Source organism: Corvus hawaiiensis, chromosome 2, assembly GCF_020740725.1.
Source record: "Corvus hawaiiensis isolate bCorHaw1 chromosome 2, bCorHaw1.pri.cur, whole genome shotgun sequence".
Lineage (NCBI taxonomy): Eukaryota > Metazoa > Chordata > Aves > Passeriformes > Corvidae > Corvus > Corvus hawaiiensis.
This window is the reverse complement of record NC_063214.1, coordinates 41,413,555-41,434,804: the sequence shown is the minus strand read 5'-3', so window position 1 is coordinate 41,434,804 and position 21,250 is coordinate 41,413,555. Positions and strand designations below refer to the sequence as shown.

The 21,250-nt window shown below is 43.7% G+C and overlaps 1 protein-coding gene across 1 annotated transcript; it reads left to right on the top strand.

Moving 5' to 3' along the window:
- Nucleotides 1-93: 93 nt before the first annotated feature.
- On the top strand, nucleotides 94-16,052 carry LOC125322030 (transmembrane 4 L6 family member 1-like). Its single transcript, XM_048295553.1, has 6 exons — nucleotides 94-261; nucleotides 3,289-3,468; nucleotides 6,928-6,993; nucleotides 12,400-12,545; nucleotides 13,323-13,509; nucleotides 14,014-16,052. The coding sequence occupies exons 2-6, from the start codon at nucleotides 3,298-3,300 to the stop codon at nucleotides 14,032-14,034; spliced, it is 591 nt and encodes a 196-aa protein (XP_048151510.1). The 5' UTR covers nucleotides 94-261; nucleotides 3,289-3,297; the 3' UTR covers nucleotides 14,035-16,052.
- Nucleotides 16,053-21,250: the final 5,198 nt, after the last annotated feature.

Here is a 21,250-nt window from a genome sequence, read left to right as displayed (position 1 = left end):
GCATTGACCATTGGAACACTGCCTTAAAATAATCAATAACTGCGGGTGACACGCCAACCTTGCGCTGGCCAACCAGGGATAACTTGGGGTATTTCCTCATTCTCCAGAGGGAAACAGCTATTTGTTTAATAGAGTCTGTCACCCAAAAACATTGCTGTGCCTCGCTCAGCCAGCCACGCTCCAGGAGAGAGGAGCTGGAAAGCCTGAAGCCGGCTGTGGGGAACTCTGGAGCCTGGAGGCCATCTTAACCCTGTTTAGAAGGTAAGCAGAAGTATTTACACACTTCCTGTAGCATTAAAAAGCAAAACTTTCTAAAAACCTTGCTAAAAATTAGAAGCTTTCTCTAGCCACTTTGCTTAATGAAGCTGTAGAATGTGCTTTTGTTTGGTGAATTAATAAAGTGTTTTAAGTGCTTCTGGCAAACCAGAGTGTTTTCCTAAGCTGTAATAACACATGCAGATCCTCTGATGTGCACAGGTGGCAAAGCAGCATTGATTTTGGTGGTAGAGGCTCTCGCTAGGTCTGGTGATTGTTGTTTAGGTTAAGTTCTCCCTGCAGTTTGAAGTGGTATTGAGATAGGTCAGAGGGAATGGGCTGGAACCTCCAGTTCTTCCAGCCAAAGCAGCGTCATGTTGCTTTGTGCCGTACAAGAATTGGGCCCTCCGGCGATGTACGAAAGATGCAGAAGAGAATTTATAACTCAACTATAAGGCTTAGCATTTGTAGAAGGAGGCCAGGCTGTGCCTGTGCTTGTTTGCTTCTCTCTGGGGAGGGGAACTAGGTGAGCCTGGGCAAACAAATGGAAAAGTTAAAGCTGGAATGAGATGGGAAAGCAGGCAAGCAAGAGTCAGTGTAAAAAAAATAACCTAGACATTGGTTATTTAAAAAGTAGGTGAAATATCCTATACTCTTTCCATTTTCCTCCATTCCCATTCCCCACTTCATCTTTCGCTTGCATGTTGTTGGTCTGTTTAGACTTTTATCTCTTTGAGCTTTGGGTTTTATCTCTTTGGGCTTTTTCCAGAGGCTTGCAAAATGCTTTGCCAAATTTTGAGCACTGTATAAACAACAGGTAGTGACCATAAACACAGAAGTATCTCTGTTAAAAATGATCCCATCTGGAATAGTTTAATGACAGCTAACTTATTTTAAAGATGGATTATAAAGCAAAACATGACTGCAAAGTGCTCAGAAGAAAAGGCATATAAGCACAGTGGTCTTCTTGAACTCATATCAGCAGAGAACAATGCAAATGTTTTGCTATAGAAATGCAAACTCAGAAGAAATCTCTGGCAGTCACAGCTGCTTCACAGCAGTATATGACAGCCCATTAACACTTTCTGTTTTCCCTCTCAGTTACAGAGCTCTGAGGACATCTCACCTGATATCTTACCTTACCTCTTCACTGTCCTCGTTCTGTCACCAAAGTCTGTTTTAGCCTGTCCTTGGCTTTCTCAAACGGCTTCAAGCTACCTTTCACCTGGGCCTTTTTCTTGCTTGGGAACCCGGCCTTGATTGATTTCTGTGTTCCCAGCCTGCTTAATACCTTCTCCACACCAACCTTTGTCATAAAACTTTCAGGATTAGCCAACGTGTGTGAGTAAATTGAGGGACATTTCACTGCTGACTGCCTCGGTTATTACAAAAACTATTTGCACGTAACAAGCAAAGGCACCTGCGTGTGCATGGCTACGGGTGTGTGTCCTGAAATGGTGTGTGTCCACATCCTTTTCCTCTCTTGCATTTGGTAAGTTACTCACAGGAGAGCAAAACCCTTTGTGCCATAAACTGACAGTTCTCTCTGAGGATAGAAATCCACAGATTGGTATTTTGTATTTTCATGCATATTTTATATTTTTATGCATTTGAAAGCCTTGAGCTGGAATGAAGCTATGATACAACATCATGAAAAAGTTGTGATCAGTTTGTGCCATAAAGTGGAAGGTAGTATGCAAGTTCAATAATCTCTAACCCAGTAGTCTGAAATTTCCAAACTGACATGGAGAAATATCTGTGGATGCACTTTTGTACTGATCAGCCCTTTCTCTCTGGCTGTAGATCACAGTGTGGGTGCAGTGTGAGCTGAAGTTGTAGACTTTGGTGAAGAGGGGTCTAATAGCAGCCTACAAAAAACTGGGGGGGGTAACAGAGGTGATGGAGTGGTGTGAGAGGATATGAGGAGCAACAGCCCTGTGTACAGCCTGGGAGATTCACACTGGACATGAGAAAAGACTTTTTCATCAAGAGATTGGGTCACCCCTGCAACAGGCCACCCAGAGAGGTAGTGGTGGCTCCATCCTTGGGCCTTTTGAAAACTCAGCTACACAAAGCCGTGGCTGACACAGTGACCTAGTGTTGGTGGTAGTCCTGCTTTCAGCAGGAGGTCAGACTGGATACCCGCAGAGATCTCTCTAAACCAGTGCTTCATTTATGTTGATTCTTTGATTTTAAAAAAGAACCTGGATGCTATGAACTACTAAGCTACTGTATGTTATGGCAGATCTCTGAAAATGAGATGGGATGGCTTTTTGACCTGCCCTTAGCAAGTAGACACAGAATTAGACAAGATTACAGCTTTTCAGATATTTTAGGGTGGGTGCCGAACAGGCCCATAATCCACACTCCTACCTACCCTTATGTGCAGAATAAGCACATCACAGTAAACAGTAATAAATATTTCTCCAGTTCTTGCTGAGAGTGTATTTTTGACTGAAATAGAGGAAATACAGTTGGTAGGCACCCTGGGGAGGCTTCCCCGCTTGCCACAGCGCCAAGGCAGGATTGAACATTCATATGGCACTCTTGCTAGCCATTTCCTCCTCTTCTAGACCTTCAGGGCAAGAGGTTCTAAATCAGCTTCCCAAGACAGTGGTCCCAGAAAACCCAGGGCATCCACCTCCACTTCCACTCAAGGCCTTTGCCCTACCATGGAGACTACCAGCCAGGGTATCTGTTTGTGGGGTCATGGTTTTGTTACTGATATTCCCAATGGACAGACAATTGTCCATGAAAAACTAAGATGAAACTCTCTGGTAATTTCACACCAACACAGGTGTGGTCCTACAATTTTAAATAAATTCCATTAAACATCCCAGCTTTGACTAATTCAATTTTAAATAAATTCTCTTAAGGGAACAGGTTCTGTAGAACAGGATTATCTGTCTAAGTCTTACCTGGAACATTTCTTTCGTCAAAATTGACTCTTCTTTCATTAAAGAATAAAACTGCTGAAATCCTGTGCTCCCTGTACTGCAGTAACCCAATCCTCCCTGTTTCTTTCCTGAGCAGAGAGCTGCCATGTGCACAGGGAAGTGTTCAAAGTGCATTGGGATCACCCTCTTCCCACTGGCAGTATGTGCCATTGTCTCCAACATTCTCCTGTACTTCCCCAATGGACAAGTACTACAGCTCACTGAGATAACTGATATGGTTTGGTTTTTCCATGGCATTCTGGGAGCTGGCATACTGGTAAGAGATGAATGTTTCATGTGAGTTTTGTTCTGTTTTGTTTTAAATTTGGGGCCAAGAAAACCTCCATTAAAAACCAGGTCATAAAAAAGTGTTTTGCATAAACATGTGAACAGCTTAAATGTGAAGTTGGGTATGTAACTGAAAAAATGCATTTAAGGCAAAAGAGTGCCTAGTCAAAGAAATACAAAATATTCCTGAAATTAATACCAGGACTCCAAGTTAGGAAGAAGCACTAGGACTGACTGCTTACTGTGGAGAAGAGTTACATGAATGTTCGTCCTCCAAGAGTGAAAGCAAAGCTGAGGTCCTAAGCTCAGCTGGAGGTGGTGAGTTTTCACTATTTGTCTGCACCCCCTCGTTACTCCTCCAGCTGATTTTATGTACACACAATTCACAAAAACATTAAGGGAAAAACTGAAACATGTTTCAGCAGGTGTTAGTTTGAGACCCAGCTAACACTTTACAAATGTGGAACTGCAAATGGCTTAGTAAGCTGAATGCCTCATGTTCCCACACTCCCACTTACCTTCTTCCCAGTTTGATCTGGTTTGAATGTGCTCTTCTGTAACAAGTTCTCCATTCCAGGTCTCAGGAAAGATCACTTTTATGTGAATCTCCATAGCTAGAAGGGAACATGTTGGGGAACACTTATCTTTCCAGTCCATCAGAAAGCCTGTTCCCTTTTTGGTCTTCCAATTTTCTACCCAAGTGCCGTTAAAAGCTAAGCGAGTAACATGCGTATGACCAGTACTGGGCAGATGGCAAACTGGCACAGAGCTGAGCAAAAAAAGCAGAATTTTTAGGAATAATTAACTTAGAAAAAAGTAAATCTCAGTCACAGTCACACTATGATGCACCTGCTGCTTAAGTCTACAGAAAGTCTGCAGTGGATGTGGTTCATACTCGTATTTCCCAAAGCAGAAACATGGTATAAGATCATTCAGTAAACTGTTCTCCACCAGCGGCTTGTCTACTTCTTCTTGCAGCTACCACTTGGGCCTATTACTCATGCTGAGCCTGAACATAAGCATGAGTTTGTAGAAGGAAGAAGGGGAACTACATGAGAGACTGTGGAAAATTCGTATCACTGCAAGCCCAGGAGTCATTGGCGTTCAATGAAAGGAAAGGCTGATGTTAGATGTGAGAGCGTCATCGGCTCATTGAAAATGCGCCTTCTTTTGAGGCTTCCACGCAGACTTGCCTGTGGCCAGCACCACATACATCAAAAATGAGAGCAGCTAGTCAGAGGAGAGGAAAAATTTGCATTGACCTTCAAAACACAGCATTAGGAGTAATTATTGATCCACAAACAATGCTGTTGAGTGTACATGTTTTCCAGAAAACAGCATGAGAAATGCCCACAGGTAAGGGGAAAGAGAGTATTATCATCAGCTCCATCTTCCAGGTGCTGGAAGCATGGGAAAATGAAGATTGCCTTCTCAGTGTCCTAAGGAATTAAAACAAGAGACAGGATGTCCCACGACTGGAGTCTGGTCCATATCCTGACACTACAGTGAGGAGAGATGGAGCTGCAATACGTTCCCCCCATGCACATGGCTTTCTCCCAAAGGAAACTGAGGCAAGTCATGCCAACAGGTTGCCTGACCTTGGAGAATCTCCCCACAACTAGGACACAGCCTTCAGAGTCAAGACTGTGGGAGAAACTCAGAACAGCCTGGCTTAGTTCTGTGAGCCAGTAAACCTCCCTCCACCTGGGAACTTCATCTGTAGACTGATACATAGATCATCAGTGCACTCTTTGGCTGAGTAGCCAGCTCCACCCTTTCCTCCTCCTCTGCTGAATCTCTGATGGAAATTATATGACGTGAAAACCTCTCAATTTCCTTATTTCAAATATTTAGGATATAAAGAGAGTAAGACTGGCTATATGTGTCATAGTAATGTCTTTCCTCATGGAAAGCCTGTGTACAACACAAAGAAATGCCTCGACTGAGCCATGGCTCACACACAGCTCTTGTTTACTGACAATGGCCAAATCCAGCAAATTCTCATTCCCATGTCAAAAGGCAGGTGTTTATAACCAAGCACTGCATAAAAAGAAAGCTGCCAAGCAAACCCTTCATCCTGAGCCAGGCTAATAGATGACACAAAAGTGTTTGCAGCTTAGAGGGGAAACCTCGAAAGAAAAATTACAGCCCTGAAGGAAAAAGAGTGTTGGTTTGATGGGCAGAGGTATTAACTCTTCTTCTGAGTGCCAGACAGCAGCACACTGGGGCTGAGGCTGCCTTAGGACCATTTGCGATTATTTAAGAGCTGACTTCTTTGCAGGAAGAGGAGCACCTTCTTAAACTCAATGCTCTATTTCTGCAGGTTTCCAGAGGTGGTCCAGCCATCACTGTAGGTGCTGTAGGTTGCCCCTGGGGTGTGCATAAGAGGCAATGGAGAATAAATCCTTTGAAAAATATTCAGGAGCCTGCAAATCTAAGCAAGTTTCATAACACTGTCCTACACTCTTCAACAGAGATATTCACACTACACACATAAATTCCGTGGGCTTCATTCATCATGGACATTCTGCTCTTCCTGCCCTACATGAGAAAAAATCTTGCCAGTCAGGCCAATTTTTACAGTTTTTACCTTTTATATTTGTTTGTTTGATTGACTGATTTATTTGTTTGGGTTCTCTTTCTTTCATTAACTTTATGGTAACCATTTCCTACTTTCTCCAATACTCCTTTACTTGTGCTGCTCTTTGAGATGCTTTAACCAGCATTGGTGTGTAGAGACAAGACAGTGGGAGTGTGTTGGCTGCACAGCCAGACCCACTAAAGCTTTCTTGCCCTCAGGCTACCAAACTAGAGGCAACTTTTCCTAACTCCAGAGTGTCTCTGTAAGGTAGCAGTATATCCCAAGTCCTGGATGGTTACTGACTACATTGTACTGGTCCAACTCCACCTGATAATTACCATGGAGAATTGGTGCTGATGTGAACTGGGAGTTCCCCATTGACTGAAGTCCATCTCGTAGGTTTTCCAGAAGTTTAGCACAAGAAAAACTCCCAAACCAAAGTCAGATCTGTTTCAGGAAGCTCAAGGCTGATTTCCCAATTATAATCCAAAGCAGAATGCTCAGGAGGTTTAAACTGACAAAATTTTTAGTCCAGCTATGTATATTTTCTGGGCAGAAATTCAATTTTCTCAAAACTGACACATTTTAAAAAAAGAAAAACAAAAAAACCCAACAATGCCCTGCAGAAAAAAGCAGTATAGCTTCAGCAATCAGAATTAATGCACCAGCAACTTGCCAGACGGCTTTAGCTGTAATCCCACACTTATTTCTGAGTAACTCTTCAGCAGCACCATCCAAGCAGGTGTGACTCCCAGAGAAGAGTCAGAAGGTGACAGAGTTGAGGAACATGATGCCAAAGCTCCTAGAATTTAAAAAACACCCCAGCAGAAGTGCTGCACACCAATTCAGCCTGTGCTTTTCTTACAGGTTATTTTGCCGGCATTCATGATGCTGGGAGCAGGTGGAGCAGGATGTTGCGCTAACAGATGTGGGGTAAGTGGATATTTATGTGTTGAAATGGCACTACAGTTTCTGCAATAGCTCTTTAAATGGCTGCTCAGCAGGTGGAAATGTGCAGTGACAAACCATCACACCACTGTCAGCAGCCATATCAGGGAAACCTAGAAGAGGAGCTCAATCTACAGTGTCCCTGGGCTGGGGCTGAGAACTCAGTAGCCAGCAAGAACATTATGATATTGCAGCTGCTGATGTGAGGGAAATCAGCCAGGGACACTGCTGGAGCCCTTAGGCATAATGTTGAGGGCAAAGTAGGACTTCATCACATAAAGTGGCTCCAGGTTCCCCTGCTCATGGCAAACCTAAAGACTGAGACAGCTGCCTGTTCATCCTGCTTCCAGAGAGTCTGGTTTCCTCTATACCCTTCCATGACAATCTGCTTTTCCACAGGTTCATCCCTGCTTTTCGCTGTAGGGATACATAGGTCTCCTATTTGCAGGTCCATGCCAAAAGCCTGAGCTGATGCATCTGGCACTGAGGAGCCAGCACTGCTTCCTGCAGCTCTGACCGTAGCTCACATTTGCCCAAACATTACATACATGAAATGTGAAAATGCAATTTAGGCTCTCTGACATCTAAAGAAAGGCCAGAGAGACTTTTTTCTTTGATAATTAAGAATATTATAAAGCAACATGTTATACAGGCATCTCCATTCATCCTCAAGCCCCAGGCACAGACTTCTGTGTGGCTATCATTATTGGCAAGAATAGACTGACTTAGAAATTTTTTTGAGTCTGCATCCTTCCCAGGACCAGACTGGAATGAGAGATTCCATGCAATAAAGCACATCTCTTCTGTACTCTTCAATTAATATTTAGCTTGATCCATGAGAAGACCTTTGCCTCTTCAAAACATTTTACTTAAATTAATTCATTATCCATATACCAAAATAGCATTCTTTATTAGGATGTCAGCAAGCACATCCCAAGGGACATGCCATTACACTGATTTTACCAAAGGTCACATGCACAGACAGGATGCTAACAATGGCCAGCAGGCCACTTGCAGAGCTGGGATGAGATCCTAGGCACCCTGCAAACAGTGCCTGAGCCAGCTGTTTTGCTTGGTTTTGAGTGATGTAGAAAGCAGTGGTGAAAAATAGCCACTGTAGTGGTTCCTACACTCACTGAATGTGGTAAGTCACGAGGGGACATCCAGCTGAACTGGGCTGAGTTCATACAACATCTCAGGTGTCTCTTTTCCATCCTTCATCCCAACCCTAAATATTACAGAGCCAAGAGTCAAACTTCCCCAGGCTGGATATGTTCACTCCCCAGCCCAACAGCATAGGTGGTAGCTCAGTGTCATCCAGCAGCCCACCACCATCCTCCATTCTCCCCCTCCTCTTTCTGTGTCTGAGCCATTCCTAGCAGCAGTACATCAGTGCCAGATACCCTCTCTGCACCTTCCCGTCACAGACTGGTTACCTACAAGCTGTTCCTCCTCTTCTTTATTTGCTGTTATGGAGGAATAAAATAGAGGTTAAGAAAGTAATTTGATTATGCACTGTGATATTTCATAGAATCAGGAGAATCACGTAATCATTAAGGTTGGAAAAAAACTCCAAGTTCATCAAGTCCAACCTTCAAATGAATACCACCATGCCCACCAAACCATATCACAAAGTGGCTGATGGCCAAGTGATGGAGCTACCCAAACCTAACTGGAAAATAGGCTCAGTGAGGACAGTCTATCTATGAAAATGCTGTCTTCTTAGACACACACACCTCTCTGGAGTCACACACCTCTGTGAGGTGGAAAGAGTGAAGCTCTACACCCTATGTTTTAAACAGACTGTGGCTCAAAGTAGGGATGAAATGGGGACATGAGCAAAGAGTGGCTGTGAATGGCACTAAAAACAAGTTTACCCTGCACAGCTCCTGGGGAAGAGTGATTTCCAAGCATTCAAAAAGAGGTGAGGGTTGCAGGGAGTTCTGAAGGCTGATGGTGTACTTCTTCAAGGGAAGAAACCTCAGGCAAAATTTGCTTTGGGGAGAGTGGGAGAAAATGCAGACATCCACAGCAGGGTTGTTCAGATGCCCTGATTATATGAGCTGTATATGCAAGGCAGGGTATGGTGTGAGGCCCTGGAGAGCAGAGAACTCCTGGGATTGGTTCAAACATGCACAATGGCAGCAACCTCCAAAAGTGCCACAGCTCCTTGTGAGGTAGGTCTGGATGGACCTGATAAGGGGTCCCCAGTTACTTCCACCTGCTGGCAGAGAAACAGCCCTCACTGGAACTACTCAGGAGCCTCTGCAATCCAAAGGCAGTTTGGGTACCTTTCTGCTTTGGAGATCTTAGGTATAAAATGATAATTTACACTGAATACTCAGAATTGCTTGTCATAGTAAAAAGAAAAAAAAAGGTTAAAGCGTCATTACTGATCAGAATTATTGTTCAATCAAAACATAACATTTTCCTCAGGGCAGGGACTCTGTTCTATTTTATTTTGCGCAATTCCTGGTTTAATAGTTTCAGACTTCATCAAAGCCTTTACATGCTGCCAAAGTTACTTCAACAGTAATAATAATTACTATGTTTCCCATACTTTTTACTCACTTTAGTGAGTTTTCCAGTTCACAGTGCTTACGTGCTGCATTAAGTTTTTTCATTAATCAACTTTAAATTATTACTTACAAACATACATAAATGGCTTCTTGTCCTTGCACTGTGGAGTAATGAATTTGGAAGTAATAGATTTAGAAAGCTTCAGTGTCTTGCAGCTCAGCACGTACACATCTGAAATCATCCACTGCACTGACGTCATGAGGGAAAAGGCCCACCCAAAGTACAGCTTCTCTCATTGCATCAGCAAACATACTCCAGTATTTCTAAGTCTTCCTTAAGATTTACTAGTAGAACAGGAATAGCCATAGCAGCTTTCCAGACAAACAAACCTAGATCATCAAAGACATCAAGATAACTAGGCAGAATAACAATTCCATCAAAAAAACAAAAACAAAAAAACCCCCCACCTCCAGACAAAGAAACAGAGAAGAAATAGATGTGTATGGAACAGGAACCAGGGCAATAAAGAGCAGCACAGGCTGGGACAGGAGGAACTTGCTAACTTCACCAAAGCAGCTGCTGCAAACATTCAAAGAATGAATTCTAAGAGTCCTCATCAGTTCACCAGGGACAATTCAATTGTGTGAAGGATAAAGCCGGGAAAACATTAAAAGAAAATCAGCAAAAATGATCAGCAAAACCTTTTCAGGAGTGCAGAACAGGTCAACATCATGGGAAGCTAATTTTAACAAACTCAAGCATCCTGGTTTAGGCCTCCTGTTGCAAGTAGGGACACAAATGAGGAAATAAAATATTTCAATGAGAAGTACAACTAGGGGAAATGCTGAAAGGTTGAGATGATGAAATGGTTAATAAAATTCTTGGATTTCCACAGATTATGAGGCAAGCCTCCAGAAAAGTCTCCAGATCAGTAGATAAAATGGGGAAATGCCCCTGCATGTCTAGAAAATGCTGAGGAGAGCCTATCTTAACAGCTGCAGCAACCTCAGACTCTTTTGGTGACAAGTTTTTGCCTAGATGATCTTGTACACAGTAAGGGAAATAGTTGGGATGGGGCTAGTCACACAGTCAACAGATTTCAAATGAGACAATCATGTGACAGAGAAAAGTCATCACAGATAGCACTGGCAAGGACTACTAGTACTAACTGCCATCATAAAACTTAGTAACAGCAAAGGACCATTTGATTTTTTTCTTCGTAATTGTGTTTGGGATGCCCTGTACTGCTCTGCTGTGCTAAAATGAATTGTTAACATAATTAGGATCCTTCAGCTAAGAAGCAGAATGCACAGTTGAAGTAAATGAGAAAACAAGTGGGGAAAAGTCATTCAGCATAGGTAGGAGTTTCAAAGAGAGTATCGGTCACTCACCTTCACCACAAGGCATGGTTGGTGATCTTATTGTGAGAGACAGTGCATCAGCTATAACCCAGACACTGTTTTGGTCTGGGACAATAGAGTAAATTACCTACATTTTGCTGACAATGGAGCTCTGTTAAGAGTCAATTCAGCCAACATGCAGATAAAGACTAAAAAAAGGGTATCCAGCTTTGCAAGAAAAGACTGAGTTGTTAATCAGTTATAATTAAATAAATCCCATGAGAAATCCCAGCAACTTCTAACTCAAGGATTGCTTTAGAGGCAAAGCAACACACAAAATTAGTCAATTCACACACTGGCATCGTGGAAGGTTCTACAGAAAGCAGTTGGCTGTCAAGTTGGAAACTGCATTCACCAGTTTGAACATGTTCAGACAGAGAATAGCCTTTTCAAGGCTTTGTCACAAAACCCCAGCATGGATGGTGAATATTTCCATTTGACTCTGCAGTGAAGTAGAACAACTGGGACTAGGAGAAGGTTTCTACCTGCCATGTGGGCTGTTGGATTTCACCTGGTATTTGCTGGCAGCAGGGAATTATGCGACTTGAGATATTTGGCTTCAAACCTGAGTCATGGATGAGAGTATTTCATATGTGCTTCCTTGGTCATGCCACTGCTCTGACTTTAAGGCAGGCCTGCTGCCTTGTCCCTGCCCCAGGTCTTCCCCTGGCTCTATCTATCTGGTCCAGAGTTTCTTCCCCCACTTGGCAGAGTTGTGAACACCCACAAACAGTGATTCTTAACAAGACTATAGGGAAGCCTGTCCCAGATGCACCACCAGTAGCACCCTCCTGGGATTTTTGTTTCTATATACAAACAGCAACCAGATACGTCCCATTCATTACTAGAAAGCTATCCCCAAATGGAGTAAAGGTGACATTTCTGTGGGAGCAGCTGATGTAAAACATGAGTGCATTACATGCAATACGAAGCCGCTGCTGGTTTGTTGCCACATGCAGCACAATTAGATTTCTCAACATGAGCAGTGGTAATCACGTGTCATGCTGTTGCAAAATGAAGGAAAGCAGCAATAAGAAAGACTTTTTTGTGTTCCATCAATTAGCAAAACCAATTAATGTATCTTCTGTTGCTTTCATACCTGGTTCAGTAGTTGCTTGCTTGTTTCTGTTGGTGCAGGGGCCAAGAAAGCTGAAGAGTTGGAAATGCCAAGGCACAATATATGGAACAGATCAATCCAGGACTGGCCTCGTATTGGTTTTCGAAAGAAAACTCACCAGATATTTCATAAATGATAGCTTAAGTATAAAATTCTGAATAAGTTCTTTAACATCCAGAACATCTAGAAAATTAGTCAGAAAAAGTCAACTGCTTTTTATTTCCACAAATTTAGTAGCAGTAGTAGTTTCAGCACAAAGTAAGAGAAGTAAAGAGAATTCTTTCCCATTCATTGTGAGTTCTCCATGCTACTCAAACCTCTGTGCACACAATGTTGAAGGTCTTTCCCTTTCAGATGCTGCTGTCAGTGATCCTGTCTGTGCTGGGATTTGCAGGAGGAGCATATTGTGTGGTCATCTCCTCACTGGGGCTGATTGGGGGTCCTCTGTGTGACACAGGTGATGGAGAATACCTCTACCCTTTCAGGAATGACACTCTGGAGTGAGTATGGCTTACAGGCTCCTCCAATTTTACGTTCCCTGACCCGTCCCATATCTTTTTAAAGTAAACTTGGATTTTTCCAAAATGAACTGGTGGTTCACCCTGTGTACACCTAAACTCACACTTCTCTGAGTAGCATGTTCCAGCTGGTCATCTGTTTGACCAAGAAACTATCCTTGGGCAAATTGCCTGAGTTTTGTCTGCTGTGCTTGTCACAAGCCCCTCATGCAATTTGCACCATGCTTTCAAAAGGCTGGTGAGCTGACTCCCACTGGAGTCAAAAGGAGATGTTTGCTCACTGTGCCACATTAATCTGTTAAATTATCAAGAATTCAGCCTGCTCTACCTACTTCTGAAAAGCAAAGCAAAAATCTTCTCAGAATCTTTAAAGTCAGCCTTGACAACCATGCTCTTCAAGCCAGTGCTAGAGATAATGAATGGACTGGGCTGAGATACCACAGCAGGAATAGAGAATATTGAGACACATTTTAAAACCATTACAGACCTTTCTTTTTTGTTATTAACATAATTTTGCCATACAACAAAGAGGAGATTCTTGTGGATGCAACAAATTACAGATGTGGCTCTCTTCCCTAGTTATCAATTGCATCTCTGTAAAGGGAATTCTGGGGAGAATCACCAGCTTTTAACAATTATAGCACCATCTGGGACTCACTTTGTGCAATCAAGTTCAGAAAATAAAATGCCAGAAAACACAGAAAGCATTCTCAAGTTTTTACTTGCTAATATCTTGCCAATTATTTTCCTCTATCACAGAGACAATTATTTGTTTAACCAGACAACATGGAGTATTTGCAAACAACCTGAAAACATCATCCTTTGGAATATTGTCCTTTTCTCTATTCTCCTGGCCATTGGTGTGATTGAAGCTATTCTTTGTTTTATTCAAGTCATCAATGGACTCACTGGCTTCATATGTGGCACATGTATGAGGAGAAGAAAGGTTGGTACGCAGTAAAAGTGTGCTTTACGTTCGTTCCGGTTTTATTTTTCAGGCTCTGGTAGTGGTACATGAGCTGAGAGATCTGCACATGCCCTGGACAAGCTCCTCTGGGGAGCTGAGGCAGTACAGAAGCATTTGCACACTCTCTTTCTCTCTGTCACATTATAGTCAGGGATAACCTGGTCCTCATATTTTCCTAAACAGCAGACCAGTACAACATATTAACATACTCACTTGCATGGTTGTGTTCCTATTTAAGAAGCCTTTTAGATAAAGTTTAATGACCCTCCCCAGCATATGTAAGTGAGAGACAAAAAATAGAGACGTTTTTAACTGGTCAAGAGTAGTAAAATTGTTATTTTGCAGAATGGAAGAAAACATCTTCTAAGTTTCATTCATCACTATTGCTTCCTTTTCCTTGTTTACTTTCATTGCACAAGATATTTGCAGCATCAGATATCCCCTGGAATATTAATTAAACATCTTTCATTCGTTGCCTTTCAGACAAATATTTCTGGAATGTGAATGACCTACAAGAAATGCCAAGACAAGCCCCAAGCTGCCGATTCACATGCAATAAGGATAGTGCACTGTACTGTATTTATGGGGGGACAACAAAGAAAATCCAAAATGTTCGGATGTTTCACAGGGCAAAATGATTTTTTTATAAAGAAGTCAGGGTGGAAAAGGGCTAGATCATTTCAATCTGAGACTCCACATTTTCATCTCTCTAAACATACTGCTAAACCTCAGGTACTGGCAAAAACATTAATTTATCTGGTCCTTACTGCTGTACTTGTGTACAAAGCACAACAGTCCTCACATAAAAGATCATGACTTGCCCTCTCATGTTATGTGGGAAATGGAACTGTTGTTAATGTGTGTATTTATCAGCTGCATGAAGCAGGTGCTCTCTGGCTGATGTAAATAACCTCCCATCCCCCCCAAATCCCACCATGAGCTCACCTGTCTGTTCCTATTAATTTTAGAATGGGGCACTCACAGATTTGAAAGAGGATGAGCAGAGAATGTATCGAGCATTCTTTGAGACACTGCAGGGACAACTGAAGAACACGGTTTTCAGCCTTCTTCTGCCACCCTGGAGCCAGATCCACTTGCACCATTTGGTAGTTCGTTTGTCAGAGCCCAGTGCACTTCTAAATCGGTTCTTCAGGAGCATGAGAGTTGTGGCAGCCTTAGAGGAGCATTTGGGTCAACACAGACAGTAGGGTTTGCAGCAAGAGTTTAGAAATATCTGGTTTAACAAAAGGGTGAAGAACCTCACCACCAATTTTGCCTTGATGAAACTGCCTAAGAATTTCACTAACTTCCACACATGTCCGTAGGGCTGTTCTAGAACAGAGCACATGGACTAAGGAATTAACTAGCCAAAGATAAACAAAGATACAGATAGTAATTATATGCAGCTTAGTAACAAATAGAAGATATAATCTGAAGGCAACAAACTATATCAGTTTTAGTGTTTTTGCAACAGTAATACCAACCAGGAACTGCATAATTCCTCGTCATCACTAAAGAGCAAGATCTTGATCTTGAGCTAATGTCCATGACTGGGAAATTTCAGAAAACTCATCATTTTAGTGACTTCCTCAAAGGTGAATTCTTGGACATGAACTATCTTTCCTCTGTCAGCCAAACCATGAAATAATCTTTACCCATCCATGTGTTTATGCAGCTATGAAAATATGAATATATTTAAAGCGCTTGGAGCCTACTTTTCAGAGAGACATTTATGTTTTCTCGAAGTTGTTCATATTTCTGCACTGTAGCATGGGAGCAAGCTCTTTAAACACACTTATTGCAGACATATGTAGCTGCTTGTGCTGTCCTCTAATGCAGCTTGCAAAATGCTTCACATTCTCCTTTATATAAAATGGGGAAAAAATGCCAGTTGCCTAGATGAGAAGCACATGCACCTTGGAATATAGTTTCATCCCTAGAAGCAGGAAATTTAACCCATAAAACTTAAAAGCACCTTCTGTAAAGAAGAAAGCGTTAAGACTTGTTGAAGTTTGCAATCATCACTAGGTGCATCCAAACCTGCCAGGTGGCTTAAAAAGCTCGTGTTTGTTGCCAGCAGTGAAGCCTGGACAGTGCTACCACATACAGCAGACAACAAACCAGGATAAGAGTTAAAGAGGCAGCGAGAAATAAGGATATTCACATGTAGTCAGGTGGAGAGAGACTCCTTAATTAGCACGGGGGTTCTATGAACTCTTCACAGTCCCTAAATACTCACCCTCCCTCATCCCTTAGTTTTGACTCCCTGACTCTCACCTCTGGGATAAAGCCAACTTTGGCTGTGCTAGCACCAGGAGGGGAAGAGATCCCCATGGACACACCGCCAGCACAGAAAAATAAGTTCACTGTGCTGCTGCCATCTGCTTGTTCCAGGCTGTCCTTCCCTGGGGATGTTTAGTGTCATGTCTCTGTGCTCCTGGGAACACCCTCTGTCCTTCCAACTGTTTGACCACTGGCCTCACTGATATATGTAAATATTAAATACTGCTCTTCTGAACTTATTTTCTGGCTTGATTTGTGTGATCTGAAGGACTTGTGAGTTCAAACTACCTCCAATAGGAAGATAAATGGAATAACAGAGAAAGTGGAGTTAAATCGTCTAACTTGAACCACCACAATGAAGCCTCTTCTAGGGTAAGCATCAAGATACGTAGTCCTTGGAGAGAGGGAACATTCCCCCAGGCCGCACTGAAAGCGATGCCTAAGGCAAGTGGGAGGCATTGCCTTCCTGGGCAAGGTTCAGCTGCCCACCATGGACAGGAGCCATTTGAAACGCAGCAAAGAACCCACTCACAGATGTCCAGAGATCCGAGAGTCTCATCTGGACCTAACAACACAAAGCTGTGGATGACCAAAGCAAACACCTGTCTCTCGCAAACACATGGCTGCTAAAAATTTATTAGTGAAAATATATAAAGCTGCAAAATGAAGGAAAAAAAAATTAGATGAAATTATTTCAGCTCATGCTTTTTTGGATCCCCCAAATCACATTTTACATTATTTAAAGCCTGTCCTCAGAAGTGTCATCAGAGCCTTCTCCAGGAGCTGGCCAGCACATTGTAACAGGGGCAGCTCCTCATGCCGAGCACTGCGGGGAGACCTGCAAACCCAAGCTCTTCTGGTGGGCAAGGCTTCAAAGGAAAATGTCTACATAATACTAAATGCAATAAAACCTTTGATTTCAAGAGAGAGTTGGCTTGACTGAAGATAAGATATCATGCTTCAGAATTAGGATTACTACAGATTTTAAGGTATTGGCTTGGTGTTTTTTCCAAAATGGAAAGAATTCTTTCAGGGAAATCTCCTAGCAAAGGAAAAGAGCAACTTTGTCCTTGAAATGTTTTTTGTATTGTATAGATGAAGAATTTAGTAAAACTAAGGAACTGATAATATTCTTCTATATCTATCTTTTCTCTATATTCATCTTCTATCTATCTGTCTGTCTGTCTGTCTTTTCTGTGTCTATCGACTTAGCCAAAAACTACCCAGACATAAAGACAAAAATATTTGTTTCATTTTGATATTAATTCACTGTACAATCTCACTACACAGTGTTGCAGTGGGGATCCTGCAACACGCATATATCAAACCAGGAGTCCCGTGGAAAGGAAATATATATGGACAGACAGATTCTTGATAGCTGTTTCAGAGATGTTTATTTCTCCAGCCGCACGGCCGGGGCTCTGCCCAGGAACTGTTCCAGTCATGGGACCAAGGGTCCTTCTGCCCGCGCAGGGAACACAAACCAACCAATGGGAACGAGGCTGAGCAGGGACAGGGAAGCCCCGTGTCTGTGCCCTCAGGGCCCCTCTCCCAGGGCTACACGGCAGGGGAGGGACCCCAACACCTCACCCGTTTTATTTTAATAAAAGGAGAATGAAAACAACTGGATAAACATAACAAGAACAGTTTCAAAACAAAACAAGCCACCCTCCTGAGTCTTTAAATGTCCAAACAGATTCTCTGGAACATCTTAGGGCTGACAGAAGGGAGACAGAATTCTCTGAGCATGCTTTGTGGGGAAACTGAGGCAGGAGAGGGTTTAACTTCTTCCCTCCCCCTTTTCATCCCCCACTCGGCATTGGAAAGGGATTTTTGGGGAAACAATTGGCAAAAGCATGGTTTTGTGAGGGAAACCATGGATGAAAAAACGGATTGGGAATACACTGGGGGTAATAGGACATAGGGTAAAAGGGAAAGGTGGGATTAGGAAAGGGAAACTGTAGGGGGGACTTACAATAGAGATACTGTCTAACATGACTACGATTTTTTGCATATATACTGCCTTTTACAGGAACACCATCAGGCCCAGTGACCTGCGATGCTTGTAACCCTTTTCTCCCTAGTACAATATTAAATTCCACCACCTCTCCATCTCCCAAGCTTGGGATGCATTTTTCAGGGTTATTCTTTTTAATAGCAGTTCTATGCACGAATATGTCTTGCTGGTTGTCACACCTTGTTATAAAACCATAATTTTGCTTAACATTATACCATTTTACTATCCCTAAGGTCTTAGTTGCTATGATCTTTTCCTTTTTCCGAGTGGCTGCTGTTTTCTGTCTCGCTGCGTCTTTGCTGTCTCTTTCGGTCGCTCCCGTGTTGGAATTGTCGGGGCTGCTGGTGCCTGCGCGCTCTTCCCGGGGTCGCGTTCGGGGCCGTGCGGGCCGGGCCGGGCCACGCCGCTCAGTTCTCCGTGCGTCGCCTCCTCTGGTCGCAGCTTCGCTGCCGCTGCCGGGCGCTGCACCCACGTCTCGGCCGGGCCCCCGAGCGAGGACTCCCCCGCGCCCCGCTCCAGCGCGTGTCTCGGCTGGGCGCGGCTCCGTTCCACCGCCACCGCCTCCAGCCGCCGCCCGCGTGCCGCCCCTCTCGGTCGGGCGTTCACGGGGCTCGCTCCACCACGCGCTGTGCTGCGCCGTGCGGGTCCCGCCGGGTCCCGCCGCTCCCCGCTCCGCCACCGACACTGCGGCTCGCGTGGCTCCGCCCGCACGCGGGAACTGCCTCGCTGCTGCTCGCAGGGCGCTCGGTGCACGTGGCCTGGGCCGCACGGTCCCTGCGCCACGCTTCCCTTCACCAGGACACAGCTGACATTGCTCAACAGTCTCAGTAACTAAATAATATTCACGAAAATATTCTTCCATCGGCATATATTTTGACTCTAGTATTAACTGTGTCCAAACGGTTTTCCAAAAGCCCTTGGTAAGAATTAAATCCCAAGAAACATAGAAAAAGTTCTTAAACAACCATGCCAGGAAGTGTTTCAGTTCTTTTTGAGCTTGAATCAAGCTAAAATTTACAAATCGTTGTTCAAGAATCATTTTAAGTTTAAGATAAATGTCCATATGCGGCTCTGAGAGCCAAGAGTCTTCCCACGGTTCCTCCATAGTTTAGATATGGAATAGCAAAGCAAAACCAAGAAGAGGAATCCAAAGTTTCCAGGGTTTACTCACACAAATCAGTCGCTTAGGGATCGGGGATCGTTCTGCTCACAAATCTCCACCATTTGTTGCAGTGGGGATCCTGCAACACGCATATATCAAACCAGGAGTCCCGTGGAAAGGAAATATATATGGACAGACAGATTCTTGCTAGCTGTTTCAGAGATGTTTATTTCTCCAGCCGCATGGCCGAGGCTCTGCCCAGGAACTGTTCCAGTCACGGGACCAAGGGTCCTTCTGCCCGCGCAGGGAACACAAACCAACCAATGGGAACGAGGCTGAGCAGGGGCAGGGAAGCCCCGTGTCTATGCCCTCAGGGCCCCTCTCCCAGGGCTACACGGCGGGGGAGGGACCCCAACAACACAGACTCTGATAGAAGGACTTAAATATGTTGGGTTTGCATCAAATTATCCCTCTCTGTTCTGCATTTGAAACTCACACAGGGGATCACTTGCAATTAGAACTGATAGGGATAGGAATTGTGATAAGAATAAAACTTTAGACCAAGGACATCACCTGAAAAATGTAAATGTTTGGAGACAGCCCAGAGTTTCAGCTGTCAGGATCAAGGACACAATCCAAATACCTGGGTTGGACACCACAGACTAGTTCATACCCTCTCATTTCAAGAGGAACTGTCAGTTCATTTTGATGCAAATGGCTCAGATGCCTCAGGCGCTGGTACTCGATGTTCTGGACTTTTTTGGCTTGCAGAGCAAAGCAATGAGAGGTTGATCCTTGCAGACCTCAGAGTGCCACGGTCTCTGCTCTACTGTCCCAGTCCCAGTCCTGTGCCTCTCCTCTCAGGTGAACCCTTCTGTGCAAACAAACCTAAAAAAATCCCAAAGGGAACTAAAAAAAGCCCCCAAACCTCTCCAGACTCTCAGAGTACTTTATTTCATCTCCCACAGAGCACCAGCTCTTTGGGCTTGTCCCTTTCCAGAGGAGTGATGAGGACAGCCACCCTTCAGATATGCCCTTCCCTGTAGGACCTCTGTCACCCGGCAGCACCCCTTTGTCCTGATCCCACGGGCCACAGAGAACCATCCAAAGCCCATCAGCAGTAATGTAACGTATTTATCCCAGAAAGGCAGAGCAAAGATGTGGCCTTAGGCACAGAGGCCACTGCTTTGTCCATCTTTATTTCTTCCTGTCAGTCAGCTTCAAAGCTGAGTAGCTGTAAGAGCTCACTACAGTGCAATAGATAGAAAGAATAGATAGAAAACAATAGATAGAAACAATAGATAGAAAACTTCACTGGTACACAGCACTCCTCACTTTCTTTCAGGCTTTCCTCTGTTCTTATCTACAACCCATGTCAGAGTCTGTTCCATCAAGGCCAACTAATGAGGTGTAAGAGTTAAGAGCTCAGCAGAGTATTGCAGAGTCACAGAATGGTTTGAGTTAGAAAGGACCTTAAAATCATCTAGTTCCAACCCCCTGGCATGGGCAGGGACACCTTCCACTAGATCGGGTTGCTCAGAGCCCCGTCCAAAACAGCCTCGAGCAATTCCAGGGATGGGGCATCCACAACTTCTCTGGCCAACCTGTGCCAGTGCCTCACCACCCTCACAGTAAAGAATTTCTCTGTAATATCTAATCTAAACCTAACTTCTTTCATTTTAAAGCCATTATTCCTTGTCCTGTCAATACATGCCCTTGTAAAAAGTCCCTCCTCTGCTTTCTTGTAGCCCCATCAGGTACTGGAAGGAACTTGTATCCCCTAAGCTCAGAATCGTTGGAGATATACCAGAATATTCTGGCTGCTATTCCAGGAGGGCATGGTATTTCCAACAAGGACTGTAACCTCGGCTTGCCCAAGTGGACATCTCAGAGGTTTTATAGCATCTCAGGTGACACCAGACATCTCTATGTGAGCATCCAAATCAAGTTCTGAAACATCTACTGGGTACAGTGACACTGCTCTTAGAAGCAACCCTGAGTTCATCAGTCTGACCCTGTCCTTCCTCATCAGACCTAAAACAGGCGAGTCAATCGCCCCTAAAATTGTGTACTTCTCCCCATGGGTTACTCAGGGAGTTTGAAATAGCAGCCCAGCAGCTGGCACCTGGAGCTGCAGCCCCTCATTATGAGCAAGGAGTGAAGCCCACCTCTAAAATCTCTTCATTGGTGAGATTTCTTTATTTTTTTTCCTTAAAATAGATGCATTAGCTGAGAGTGATTTAATGGCAAGACAGTACAACAGATTCAGTGAGGAACTGGTCTTCTTGCTATAAGCTTGTTTTCATACAATCCTTCTT

Coding starts and splice junctions, on each gene's coding strand:
- LOC125322030 (XM_048295553.1), top strand. CDS start 3,298: ATGTGCACAGGGAAGTGTTCAAAGTGCATTGGGATCACCCTCTTCCCA. Junction 3,469..6,927: donor TTCTGGGAGCTGGCATACTG/GTAAGAGATGAA, acceptor CTTTTCTTACAG/GTTATTTTGCCGGCATTCAT. Junction 12,546..13,322: donor TTCAGGAATGACACTCTGGA/GTGAGTATGGCT, acceptor CCTCTATCACAG/AGACAATTATTTGTTTAACC.